The sequence below is a fragment of the Dunckerocampus dactyliophorus genome, chromosome 1 (genome assembly GCF_027744805.1).
Source record: "Dunckerocampus dactyliophorus isolate RoL2022-P2 chromosome 1, RoL_Ddac_1.1, whole genome shotgun sequence".
Taxonomy (NCBI): Eukaryota; Metazoa; Chordata; class Actinopteri; order Syngnathiformes; family Syngnathidae; genus Dunckerocampus; species Dunckerocampus dactyliophorus.
Genome location: NC_072819.1, coordinates 43963641 through 43977604, shown reverse-complemented (window position 1 = coordinate 43977604; position 13964 = coordinate 43963641). Strand labels below are relative to the sequence as shown.

At 41.2% G+C, this 13964-nt stretch overlaps 1 protein-coding gene across 1 annotated transcript; it reads left to right on the top strand.

The window, feature by feature from the left end:
* Positions 1–13772, top strand: LOC129181867 (protein-L-isoaspartate O-methyltransferase domain-containing protein 2). Its single transcript, XM_054777584.1, has 7 exons — positions 1–381; positions 1392–1552; positions 1845–1995; positions 11241–11343; positions 11436–11607; positions 11729–11852; positions 12845–13772. The coding sequence occupies exons 2-7, from the start codon at positions 1397–1399 to the stop codon at positions 13369–13371; spliced, it is 1233 nt and encodes a 410-aa protein (XP_054633559.1). The 5' UTR covers positions 1–381; positions 1392–1396; the 3' UTR covers positions 13372–13772.
* Positions 13773–13964: the final 192 nt, after the last annotated feature.

The window sequence follows — 13964 nt, the reverse complement described above, 5'->3', positions numbered from 1 at the left end:
AAGCCGCTCAACTTCCAGCTCACCCGGAATGAATAGCGGAGTAGAATGGACAGAAAGCTCACATTCGACAGTGACTAGTGCTGTTTAACTACGAAGAAAGAAGAGCGGAAAGAAGAGGGGGAACAAAGCAATTGTACGATATGACGCGGGACGGCTGACAATTACGACCAAAACGAATGCGCCAAATGAATGGGCTCTGCTCGAGACGTTAAATCCGGAAACGTCTGCGCTGTACGTGCTGTACGTGTGACGTCAGAGCGTCAGCTGGCCCAATGTTTACATCCGGCAGTGGTGTGTTACTGACTGGATCCCCGAAACAACAGGAGGCTGGTCACAAAGGAAAGCACAGTCACAGACAAGATCCATCAGCGGTTCGTTAAGGTATAACCTAACATGCTTTGTCATTTGATACCATCATGCTGTGCCTGTTCGTGTCTCTCATTTTCTTTTCGCTGGTTACTTGTGCTTCTTTTGAAATTCCCATTGAATTACAGTCGGTTGTGAAGATTATGTGTACTGTTCAACCCGTGTGGGTTGGTTTGGTTACTGAGAGCTTCAATATAGATGTACAGTCTTAGCTCGACTGCATGACTCAAATTGCAGCGGAAGTCGTGCGTATGCAATGAAATAAAGGCCACTTAAATAACAGTGCGTTAATTAAGACATATTCATAAGAAAAGCGAATGAAGGACGCAAATGACAGTGTTTTGCAGGAAGTGGGTCTCCTACTAGCCTACTAAACCAAATACTGTGCTAGCGAAATGTGCCACAGCGCCTCTCTGTGGCCTCTCCAATAATATGATGTCACGGGAGATATAGTTTCTCAGCGCTGCAGTCTATAAATGGATAGTAGATGATTGATGCTTATTCTGTTGTTCTTCACTACCCGTATGCATCCACTACAAATGTGGAATCAACAGGAGGGCACGTTTATTTCTATGTGTTCTTTTACGGCTTTGTAGTCAACCAGTGCACCCTGTGATCTTTGTCCTGTTGTCCAGGCCTCTGCTGCTGTTTTTAACACCACTCTGAACCACAAAGGCTGCATTCACACCTAGCTGCGCTGCCAAAAGCAGGATTTCAAGGGCTCCAGATTAAAAGCACCGCATTTGTTGACTACAGAAAAGAGAAAACAGCATAGCACTGTTAAGAGTGAAAAACCACACTTTGGTCTGTATTTCAGCTGGTGATGGTGAAGCTTTAAATTTGATTTAGTGTGCTAATCACAGAGGTTAACCTCTGAGGAAAAACATCTCTAAAGAAATGAAAGTCTCTCGTGCTGTTTGCAATTGTGATGTAAACTCATACCTTTGTTGACGAGGGATTTGCCTCGGAGACCTTGCTAACTGTGGACAGTAAACTGCAGTAACTTGGTTTCTCTCCATCTTCAGGCATCATGGGCGGAGCTGTGAGTGCCGGGGAGGACAATGATGACCTGATTGACAACCTGAAGGAGGCTTATTACATCCGCTCAGACCTGGTAGAGCGGGCTTTTCGTGCCATTGATCGCGCCGACTATTACCTCGACGAATACAGGGAGAACGCCTACAAGGTGAGCAAAGAGGACAACCACCAGTTAGACAACTTTAATTTCTGGGTTAGTGTTCCATATTCGGCGTGACATCATTGCAGGGTCATGTTTGTACACATAAGCCATGTTTCCACTGAATTAAATTGTTCAGTTACGCTGTAGAGAAGTCAGACCTGATCTGGTTTAATTTAAGTGGGAGGATAGATGTGTCTATTATGTAAATAGTGTGACAACGTTACATTATATTATCATACATTACATTGCTGATGTTAAACAAGGACAAGCGGGCTTACCTGTGTTTTCTTGGTATTAGGACTTGGCCTGGCGACATGGGAACATTCACCTGTCAGCTCCATGTATCTACTCAGAGGTGATGGAGGCCTTGGACCTCCACCCTCGTCTCTCCTTCCTTAACCTTGGCAGCGGGACGGGCTATCTCAGCACCATGGTGGGCCTCATACTGGGTAGGCGGTTAAGAATATTTTCCTGAATGAACAAGCATGCCATTTTCATGTGAATGAGGCAACATTGTAAATGCAGAAAGGAACTGTGAATATTAAATGCAAAGGAGGCACTCGGTTGTGAGGCTATTTCATGTATTTTAAGCATGGGCGTCGTAATCGGTTGTTAACAATTCTGTCAACTGTGTGGAATTGATGGTTGATTAATCACGTGAAGCAATGGAGTCCACTACTTTGTTGCACCCAGCAGGGATGCTGTGGATTCATTCTCAACTACTTTGCGGTCTAAACCAGTGGTCTCCAACTTTTTGGACCCACGGATGGGTTTGTGTTCCCACAAACCGCAAGCAGGCCGAGGCGGTGGGGGCGGTTTGTACATTATAGCAATCTAATTCTATTTATTTATTATGTATTGTGTAGAACTAAAACAGAAACAACATTAAATTAAAAGAACAACGTGAATACAGACCCACCATTCACCAGTTTGACCCTGGAGTTTGTTTTTCAGAGAAAAGATTATAACGTCACTGTTTGATATGTGTGGTAACAGGCAGTGTTAACTTGAGGTTGTGCACCAAACCAAATTAGCACGTTAGCCCTCAATAACGTCGTCAAACTTTACCTTTATGCATTCCCACATAGTGTCAGCATTTGGGACCAAATATGAGATGAAAGAAAGAAGACAAAAATACAGTATACAGTCAAACTTGTCTATAGCGGCCACTAGAGGGAGTCTGCAAAAGTGGCCGCTGTAGACAGGTGGCCTATACAGACAGGTTGGCGTCCAGTTTGAATGTTGACCAGTAGAGGAAAAAAAAGAAAAAAAAGGGGGGAAAAAAATAATAATAATGTTGACCAGTAGAGGGCACTGCGGACTGCGGATAAAAGTTGTACAGCACTACTAGGCTTGTTATTATCATGGTTCATGGTTCATGGTTTTAATTCATCCTGAACATGCATATGAGTCAAACAGTAGCACATCACATAGTACAATTCACAATTTTGCATGTCCAAAAAGGAGTAGGAAGAAGCAAAGCTTATTTAATCCTACCCCTCATCAGTTTCACATCAGTTGCAATACATTTAGTCACCTCTTGTTCTTCCAAGTGTACTTTGTAGGTCTACATGACAATGTAGTGCAATCATAGCCAAGGTTTTTACTTACTAAAAGGAAGCTAGAGGCTTAATAATAACTGATAGAATATATCCACGACCCACAGAACAAAGCTGTGCTAGTAATGTCTTACGCTTGTTTTTTATATTTTACTTTTTATACGGCAGAGTGTCATTACAGCTTTAGTTCATCAGGAAGTGACGGGAAGTGACGGTGGGCGTCCCGAGCAGGAGAGCTAGGCTCAGTGCTAGCTGTGAGTTTGGAGAGAGTTGGGAAGTGTGTTTATGTTGGCGTGGATGTAAAGTCCTGCAGTGTTCTCCGCTGTTAATAAAGCCATTAAAGTGCATCGGTGACGTGAGTCTCTCCTTCCCCACAACAAGCGGCATTACTGTATTGACCAGTGCACACCAGGAAATAAACGGTGTCATTTCTTACAGGCATTGCCGGGACAGCTATGTAGTGGGGCTTGTTTAACCTTTGCCTTGTGGGCAAGCAGGAAGGAGAGACGATGCTGAGAGATGTGTGTGTTCTGAGCTGCTGTCTGGTGGCCGCGTTCAATAAATAAAGTTGGCAGAAGAAACAGGAGAAGTTTCCTTCTTTGCTTCGGAGCTGAATAACACTGACAAGTTAACAGACTAGTAGCGAACCGAAAAGAAGACGGCTTTTTGTGTGTCGAATACAGAAGATGAGGACTTTGATGGATTTGTGGATGAGGATTGATGAAAAATAACGTGAGTACATTCTAAAATACTTCAATTAAGTACAACCGAACTCAGTTTTGCTCGCGCTGCCGCATGCATGCTAGCGTATGTTTTTTTTTGTATTGTAGCGTCGCTGGGAGCACGTCCTGTTCCCAGCCTAATTTGCGGTGTTTGACCAGGAAATAGCAAGCTCAAAAGAAGACGGCTTTTTTATGTGGAACAACTGACAGTTTGTGTGGATCTTGTGAGTGATTGTGACTGAGCTGGGACTCAGTAATTAAAGTCTACACACGACGGCTTCATTGATTGAAAAACGAAACTTTTTCGTGCATGAAGCTTCTACTTGAGTTGGTAATTTGGCCGCTATATGCAGTCAGGTATTGACCAAGGGAGACAAAATGGGTGGCTGCTGGCCACGTTGGGACAGGTGACTGCTATACACAGGGTCTATAACATGTAAATTTGCTGCGGGGGATTTTTCAGTGGCTGCTATAGGCAGGTGACCCTTCTATAAAGGTGGCCGCTAAGACAGGTTTGACTGTAGTAGTTTGTCAAGTTAGCACATGCACACAACTATGGTGCGTTCAAGGACCATCAAATGAAGTAGACGAGTCGCAGCTCACCATAACACAATGAAACAAAACAACATAAACATGCAAAAACTGTGTGATTTGTAACTATGCTATTATTTGATCAAAACAATGGCCCATATTTCCAAAATGGTGTGCATTTACATAAAATGTGATGTAGTTAAGTGTTTTTTTTTTTTTTGTTGTTTTTAATCATTGTGCCTGAAAGTTTCCTATTTTGAGGACCCCTGGTCTAAAGAAGAACAACATGATTTCAGCTGTGGGAAGTAGAGCTACATCCACACTACAGTATGGCACGCTTCTTCCAGGAAGCATTATTCTGCCCAGTACCACACTGGGATGTAAACAGGAGTTCAGAACATTCAGAAAGATTCCTCCAACTCAGGATTGCAAACGTACAATAAAGTGAGTTTACACAGGTTTGGTTTGGTTTGGTTTAGTTTATTTGAACATGAAGGTTACAATGGAATACATCTCATGAATCATTTTCACAGTTCCACATGTCCAAAAGGAGTAGGAAGAAGCAGAGCTTATTTAATCCTACCCCCCCATCTATTCCACATCTAGTACAACACTTGTTGTTCACTTCCTGCATTACATGTCATGTTTTCTGTGATAATCAGAAAAATAATACATAATAAATAACAGTAAGACAAAAAAAATGTGTATATATATCTATAAATAAATATGAATAAAAAACTTTTTTCCTTAAAAAAAAACGAACCAGACAGAACATCGTTGTGATGATCAAGACTCTTCTGCCTTGTATTTAGCAAACATCAACTGCTTGTATTGTTTTTTGAATGTGCTCATCTCTGTACATTGTTTGAGTTCCCTACTCAATCCGTTCCATAATTTAATTCCACACACGGAAATGCTGTGTGTTTTCAGCGTAGTTCTCGCGTATAAATGTTTTAAGTTTAATTTTCGTCTAAGATCATATTTCTCCTCTCTGATTGAAAAATACTGTATTAGGTTTTTGAGTAACGAGTTATTATTAACTTTATGCATTATTTTAGCGGTTTGAAAGAATACAAAATCTGCAAATTTTAATATGTGATTTTAAAAAAAGGGTTTGTATGTTCTCATGTATGTTCTCATGTATGTTCATTATGAATGATCCTCACCGATCTTTTTTGCAGTACAGTGAGTGTGTGAAGATTGCTTTTGTAATTATTTCCCCATTTCTCCACACAATACATTAAATATGGTAATACTAAGCAACAGTACACAGTGTGGAGTGATTTTTGATCAAGAACATATTTTGCTTCATTCAATATAGATTCAAGATTCAAGAGTTTTATTGTCATATGCATAGTAAAACAGGCAGTTATACTATGCAATGAAATTCTTATTCTGTTCATTCTCTCAAGAAAAGAAAGAAAACACAAGAAAGAATAAGAACATAAGAAACATAAATACCAATAAATTAAGCAACAACAACAGAAGAGACATTAATACAGATAAATAATACAAATAAATAAATAAATAAAGTGCTATGAGTGTGTGCGTGTGTTGCGTGCGGCGTGTGCGAGTGCTTCGTTGAGAAGCCTGATGGCCTGTGGGTAAAAGCTGTTTGCCAGCCTTGTGGTCCTGGACTTCAAACTCCTGTAGCGTCTGCCTGACGGTAGGAGTGTGAATAGTGAGTGTTGTGGATGTGTGCTGTCCTTGATGAGGTTGTGTGTTCTGCGTAGGACTCTAGATTTATAAATGTCTTGCAGTGAGGGGAGGGCTGCCCCAACAATGTTCTGTGAGGTCTTGATCACCCGCTGGAGTGCCTTCCTATCACGTGTTGTACAGTTACCGTACCAAACAGTGATGGAGGCGGTAAGGACACTTTTGATAGTGCATCTGTAGAAGCAACTCAGGATTGTGGTGGACATGCCAAATTTCCTCAGTCTTCTCAGGAAGTACAGTCTCCTTTGGGACTTCAGAATTTGTTGGGTGCTGTGAGACCAGGTGAGGTCCTCACTGATGTGTGTGCCAAGGAACTTGACGGTTTTCACCCCCTCCACCTCAGTCTCATCAATAAACAGGGGTCTATGCGGCTCCTTTTCCCTTGATCTTGGGTCGATGATCATCTCTTTAGTCTTATCTGTATTGAGAAGGAGATTGTTATCATGACACCAAGCTATGAGGTCCGCCACCTCTCTTCTGTATGATGTTTCAACACCACCAGTGATCAGTCCGATGACTGTAGTGTCATCCGCAAATTTAATGATGCTGGTGTTGTTCTGGGGAGGCCACGCAATCGTAGGTGAAGAGCGTGTAGAGGAGCGGACTCAGCACACACCCCTGTGAGGTTCCAGTGCTCACAATTCTTGAGCTGGATGTGCGATTGTGGACTCTGACTGACTGGGGCCTGCCTGTTAGAAAGTTAAACACATATAGACATATTTCTCGCCACCTTTTGTTGTATATTTTTAATATGAGATTTCCAACTCATTTTTTCGTCTATTAGAACCTCCAGGAATTTATATTCTTCCACTTTTTCAAATTCCACTCTGTTAATTTGTATTTCGTTGTACATATCCCTTCTGCTATTTCCAAATAGCATTATTTTAGTTTTACTTATGTTGAGGGATAATCTGTTCCTGTCAAGCCATGATTTTAATATAGCCATTTCATCCTTGACCTTTTTAATGAGTTCTTGTGTGCTTTCGCCAGAACAAAAAGCGGTAGTATAATCCGCAAATAAGACCAATTTAAGTCCTTTGTTACTTTACAGATGTCGTTGATATACAAATTGAACAGTTTTGGTCCCAATATGGACTCCTGGGGTACTCCACACGTGGTGTATAAACTCCCAGATGTATATTCTCCTAGCTTTACAAATTGTTTCCTCTTTGCTAGATAGCTTTTAACCCAATTCAAAACTAATCCTCTAATTCCGTACCTTTCTAATTTTGAAATTAAGATATTGTGATTAATTGCATCGAAAGCTTTTGTTAGATCCATAAATACAGCGGCTGCACATCTTCTGTTGTCTATAGCAGTGGTGATTTCCTCCGTGATTTCGATCAGTACCATAGAAGTTGAAATGTTGGCTCTGTAACCATATTGACTGATAGCGAATAATTCATTCGTATTAATAAATTTGTCCAACCTATTATTAAATAGCTTCTCCACAATTTTAGAGAATTGTGGTAACAAGGAAACTGGTCGATAATTTGTAAATTGGTGTTTGTCTCCTTTTTAAAAAATTGGAACCACCTTGGCTGTTTTCATTTTGCTTGGAAATATTCCAGTCTGAAAAGATAAGTTACAAATATATGTTAACGTGTCTCATTGATGACCCTTTTAATTGTTTCCATTCCCTTTCCATTGCCCATTCCATTTAATTGATTCCATGACAATCAGTTGATGTTTTTGCCTTAAAATGTTTGACAGTATCAGTGATCTCCTTTTTGGTTACAACAGTGAGAAACATAGAATTCAGATTCCTATCAATAATATCATTACATTCATCAATTGTGTCATGTTTTGGAATTCTTCTTCCAGTTTTGGTCCAATATTTACAAAATAGTCATTGAACATTTCAACTACGTCCTTCATGTCATTCCTGTTAGTGTTTCCAACCATGAAATAGTGAGGCTAGTCTGCTTTCTTAACGTTGTTCTTTATAACACTATTTAAGATGCCACAAGTTGCTCTCATGTTATTTTTGTTTTTATCAAGTACCTGACTATAATATTCCCTCTTACACACTCTCAAAATAGTTGTCAGCTTATTTTTCTAAGTCTTATACCTTTGTTCTGCTGTAGTTTGCTGAATGATGAATGTCCTGTATAATGTGTTCTTCTTCTTACAGGCGTTTTTTTAGTCCTTTTGTCATCCATGGCTGGTTGTTTTTCTTTTGCTTCTTGGACTTTTCTTGCCAAGGACAGTTCTTATCGTAGAGCTCCATAGAAGTACCTAGAAAGTTGTCATATGCTTCATCCACATCTTTTGCACTGTAGACCCTCTCCCAACTTTGTTCTTCTAGGCCTTTCCTGAAGGCAGATGCAGCCCTCTGTACGCAGTCTTTGAAAACTTTTTTGCCTCCAAATATCTTTTATTATAATGTTCATTGTAAATTGTGAACACTGGAAGATGATCGCTGATGTCACTAATTAGCAGGCCACTGATGGTGTTGTTATCAAAGTCATTGGTGAATATATTATCGATAAGAGTGGCACAGTGGTCTGTTATTCTGCTTGGTCTAATGATTTTAGGATATAAACTCAAGCTATACATTGTGTCTGTGAAGTCGTCTATTTCCTTGCACTTGTGTGGGTTCAAAAGGTCAATTTTGAAGTCTCCACATATAAAAATTTCCTTTTGACCTACGGTATGTCTGTAAACGTTGTCTTAATCCAATCCTCAAACATTCCAATCTTTGACTTTGGAGTTCTAGACACACAACTTAACACATTTTTGCTTTTTTCTTTACAAATTTCAATTGTTATACATTCTAAAATGCTATCAATGACATATGACATTTTTTACCATTTTGTAGTTCAGATGTTTGTCCACGTATACAGCCACACCTCCTCCATTTGAATTGTTGCACACATCATTTCATATCCTTCCAACTCGAAGTCCATTCCTTTGTTGGCATTGATCCAAGTTTCTGAGATCGCTATTACTTTGAAAGGTTCTTTGAATTGATTCAAATATTGTTTTATGTTAGTAACGTTTGCATACATGCTTCTGCTGTTTATGTGGATGATGGATACAAGTGGGATACAAGTATCAATAGATTGGATGTCTACATCCACCTCCTTTGATTGCAAAAATCAACTTGTTGCTCCGTTGAGGCGATATCCATTTCATCTGGTTCATCAGTATTCGCCACTGCTCTGGCATAGGACCTTGGTTTGATTCGAAGTCCCGTTACGATCACGTCATTCATTCTTGTGTTCCGATCCATGTCATCTATGGTAATTTTCAGCTGCTCAATGATTTTATCTTTTTCTTCACATTCTTTATTGAGAGTGGCTCTCAATGCTGCATTACTTTCCTGTAATTCTTTATTTCCACTCTCAGACATTGCATTTCCTTCCTTAATAACCCCATATCATTTTGCAAAGCTTTATTCTCCGCTCTCTGACCTTGAACTTCCTTCTTTAGTGACCCAATTTCTTTTTGCGTCTCACCACTGACCCCTCTCAGACCTTGAACTTCCTTCCTTAGGGACCCTATTTCTTTTTGCATCTCACCATTGACTCCTCTCAGACCGTGAACTTCCTCTCTCAGACCTTGAATTTCTCTTTGCGTGGAGTTGGAATTTTCTACAAGTAGCTGCAGCTGCTTTCCAAAACCCCCCAGGACTTTTGCAATGGTAGCCTCACACTTTTCCGTTAAGCTTCTTTCTTGCTTTTTTGCGTGGTCATTAATCTTGTGTAAGGCTCTCGCTGTCTCTATATGTTTATTTCCACTCAGTTGTCTCATCTGATTAACTGTGTCGTCGTTGTCAGGTCTCGGCGGCGGTTGAGGTACACGGCTAGCGCCTCCGGTTGTCTCAGGAGTCAGTTCTAGATCGACATCTTCCATATATTTGACTGAATCTGGAGTACTTCGACCTGAACTGTTAGAGCCACCGCTTGATCCGCTTCTTCTCCCTCGAGCCTTTGACGGTGTTACTGTTGCTTAGCAACGCCGTCAGTTAGCTGTTGGCTTGTGGTGTGATGCTTTCGGTGATTAATATTCGTTATAACAGCGAGTTTGTCTCTCACCAGTATCTCACCAGTGTCTCACCAGTCCTCGTTGGCCGGAAAAAACTCCACAGGATAACTCAATGTTTTAAAATCTGGCTTCGTGTGCAGCAGTCAAACCGCGGCTAGCATGATAGCTTGCCTTTAACAGCTGTCGGCTCCAACTAACTGTCTGTTTTGGTGAGTTTAGTCCACTCGCAGGTCCGAATTGAGGCAGAAGTCTCAGCACTCACTTGCAGAGTTGTAATCACAAGTTGTGATCACGAACCGTATTCACCAAAAGTCGCAAAAGGTTTAAAACTTTTCCGTGAGCGTCCGTTCCATACAACAGGAAGTGATGAATGTTAGCCAGAGGTTAGCCAGAGAGTTAGCGACAATTAAATGACTTTCTGTTTGGTTTTCTTGTATTTTTCCCTACTATCTGAAGTTGATATGAATATAATATTTGTTTGATCATATTTTCAATTCAGAATGTTTAGTCAAATCCCTAGTGTAAATAAACTTTCTTCATGACATGTTTTTTCCACTGGCCTATGGGGAAGTTATGATTGAGCCCTATTAATGCTGCCTAGCAACAAGTGGCTGGACAAATGCATCACACCACTGATTGTTAGTGCATATAAGGGACTGTCCACACGGAAACGTTTTCAGGTCAAAACAGCAAAGTATTTGATCGTTTCAGCCTTTCGTCCACACAGAAACTGCGTTGTGGGTGCCCTGAAACGCTATTTTTCCAGAGTGGGAAATTCTGATAACGCTGGCTTGTCGTTTTCATGCAGACAAGCAAACCGCTACTTTCTGAAAACGATGACGTCACGTGACCAGAAGCCAACAAGTCAGCAGCTTCGACCGGCATGACTCGCCCCATTCGATACTCTCCTGATGTTTTGTTGACTTATACTCCAAAATGACTCAATTTCGTCGTAAGTCTAGACAAGCGGAAGACGACACACTTACGCACATGCATTCTTTCTGCTTCTATAGTTCGGTGTGTCATATGGTTCTGTCTGCGTATTATATCGTCTTCACCCAGTGACCCGTTCCCATGTATTTACTAATCCAGCACAGTGTGAACGCGAATTGTTTTCAATCCCAGGCACGTTTCCGTGTGGACAGGGGCTTTAATGTAGTGTGTTAATTGTTCCAGGACCATTTGGAGTGAATCATGGGGTGGAGTTACATGCTGATGTGATAGAATATGCCTACCAGAAGCTCGACTCCTTCATCAAAACCAGTGACAGTTTTGACAAGTGAGTATCTGACCGTGTGTTCGTGACCCTTGTCCACTTGTTCACATGTGTATGGAGGTTTTTTGTGTTGTTGTTGCTGTGCCTCTGAGCAGATTTGAGTTCTGCGAGCCATCCTTTGTGGTGGGCAACTGTCTGGAGATCCCGCCGGAGAGCCGTCAGTATGACAGAGTGTACTGTGGGGCAGGGGTGCAGAAGGACCATGAGGACTACATGAAGAACCTGATCAAGGTTGGGGGCATTCTGGTGATGCCTCTTGAGGAAAAGGTTAGTGAACTGAGACAGCCCGTTGAAGTTATTCCATATGGCTCATCTAAAAAAACACACTCGTATGATAAATTAAGTGGCTTAAAGAAAGTAAATCTTCCCCTTGTTTTATTTTCTGCAGCTGACCAAGATCACTCGCACAGGACCAAACAGCTGGGAGACCAAAAAGATCATTTCAGTGTCCTTTGCTCCTCTAGTGCTGCCCAAACTCAACATTAATGGCAAACCCAAGGCTGTCCCATTACGTAAGTCTCTATAATCGTACAGCTGTGGGGTGGGGGTGGGGGGGAACTATTCCAAATCTTTCCTTTTCTTGTTATGAAATCCGAATGGTGAACTTTCTCCGCAGTTTCAACTTTCTAGCAGGCATTAGAATGGACTCCTATTTGATACATTTTCACTTTATCTTAATTAACTTGAAATATTGAACATAATTCATTCGTTAATTCATTTTATAGTAATTCCGAGTCAAAAAAGTGTATTTTTGCATGGTCGCATTTTGAGAAAGTTCACATGAGCACTGATAAATCAATAATCATCCCACATATCTTTTATTCCAGTTTAATGTTGGCATCCTTCTGTTTGAAGGGGTTGAATTTGAGCATCACTTTTACCAAATTGAAGGGGGAAGTTTAAAAATCACGATAAATCACGAGACATGCGACCAACGATAAAGCCTGATTCTTGTGGGTATCCCCACTCACAGTGACAGGGTTTCACTGCTGTGCCGTGCAGGGATTACAACACCAATATCAACAAATATCTTCAAGATGAAACAGAAAATAGTCATCAAACTTACTTATTTGTTTATATGATCAAATTTTGATTTCATCAAATCAAGTGCCCAAACAAAGCATCCTATGCGTTGCTGACTTACTGTCCGTGCATGTTTTATTCAGTGCAACTGCTAAATAACCTGTCATGGGGCCAAAGGATGTACGGGAAGTCCGCATCAACAATAAGTTCCTCATTTATAAATATTTCACTTTGTTTTCTTTATGTAAAACTATCATTGTTCTGTATAAAATGTATTTTTGTTAATATTTGTGGGTGTCTGGAATGGATGAATTGGGTTTAAACTATTTCTTATGTGAAAATTGGCCTTCATCTGACCTTTTGGTATGAATTAATGGCGAAAACCGAGGCTCCACTGTACTTTGGTTAAATATCTGCCCCTCTTCCTTCCTCTTAACATGTTCCGCTCTTCTTTGTTCTGCTTTGGTTTTCAATTTTGCAGCAAAGTATGAGGTACAGACATTACAGGAGCTCGCTCGTTTCTGCATCCGACACACTCTCCAAGTGACCACAGATAGAGAAAGCCAATCACAGACCCGTGGCTCCTCCTTCAGCGTGGGCAGGGGTCTGGCTGTGGCCGGGCTACACAAGTACGGCCCTCGCTTCAAGCGCCGCCGTGTTCATCGACGCCGCTGCAACGCCCCCGTCCTGGCCACCCATCAGGTCGTCGGCAGCAGTATGAGCCCTGCATCTCTGGACAGCAACAACAACCAGGGAGGGAGGATGGAGGATGAAGAGGAGGCGAGGAGAGAAATGAGAGGGAGCAGGAGGTTGGGTAGGGGATCAAGAGCGGTCATGGTGGAGGAAGAGATGGTGGAAGAAGAGGCTGAAGAAGAGCAGGAGGAGGAGAAAGAGACGGGAGAGCTTCTCCGAGTCCAGCCTGCTATTAATGTGCTGAGAGAGAGGATCCTGGGCCTGCCTCTGCCTGAGCCTCTGAAGAGGTTCCTCTTGTACTACAGAAACAAGTGAGCTGGTCCTGAGTCAGCGCAAACAAGCCAGCAGAGACTGAAGCATCCCTCCCACTTATAGAAGGTAGGACAACATGTCTGACTTCACCTGTCTGCCTGATGGATCTATGTGTAGATTATTCCTATACCCAACATGTTTGATCATTGTGCAGTTGTGATTTGCTGCTGAATGTATATAATCATGGAAATTTTGTATGAAGTATCAAGCTTTGGTGAGAATAAACTGGTCTTTGTTTTTTTGTAAATTGAGCTGTATTATTGACTGCTGTAATAAAGTGGGTAATACAAAAGACAGTCCACTTGTAAAAGTGACTATTTTCACCATTGAAGACTGCAACAACTGCTCAGGAAATGAATGCTGAAACGCCTTAGAAGTTTGTCCGACAATCATTTATCGGTGGGAAAAGTTTTAGATCTTTTGAGTTCAGCTCATGAAAAATGGGAGCAAAAACATGTTGCTTTTACAGTATATTTTTGTTGAATGTACAGTATATAAAAATGAACTATTTGCCCCAGTCACCTGCCTTATTTATAAACGACAGTATCTTTCTGGCAATCATGAGGATTTTATACAATGTGGCCATGGTAAATATG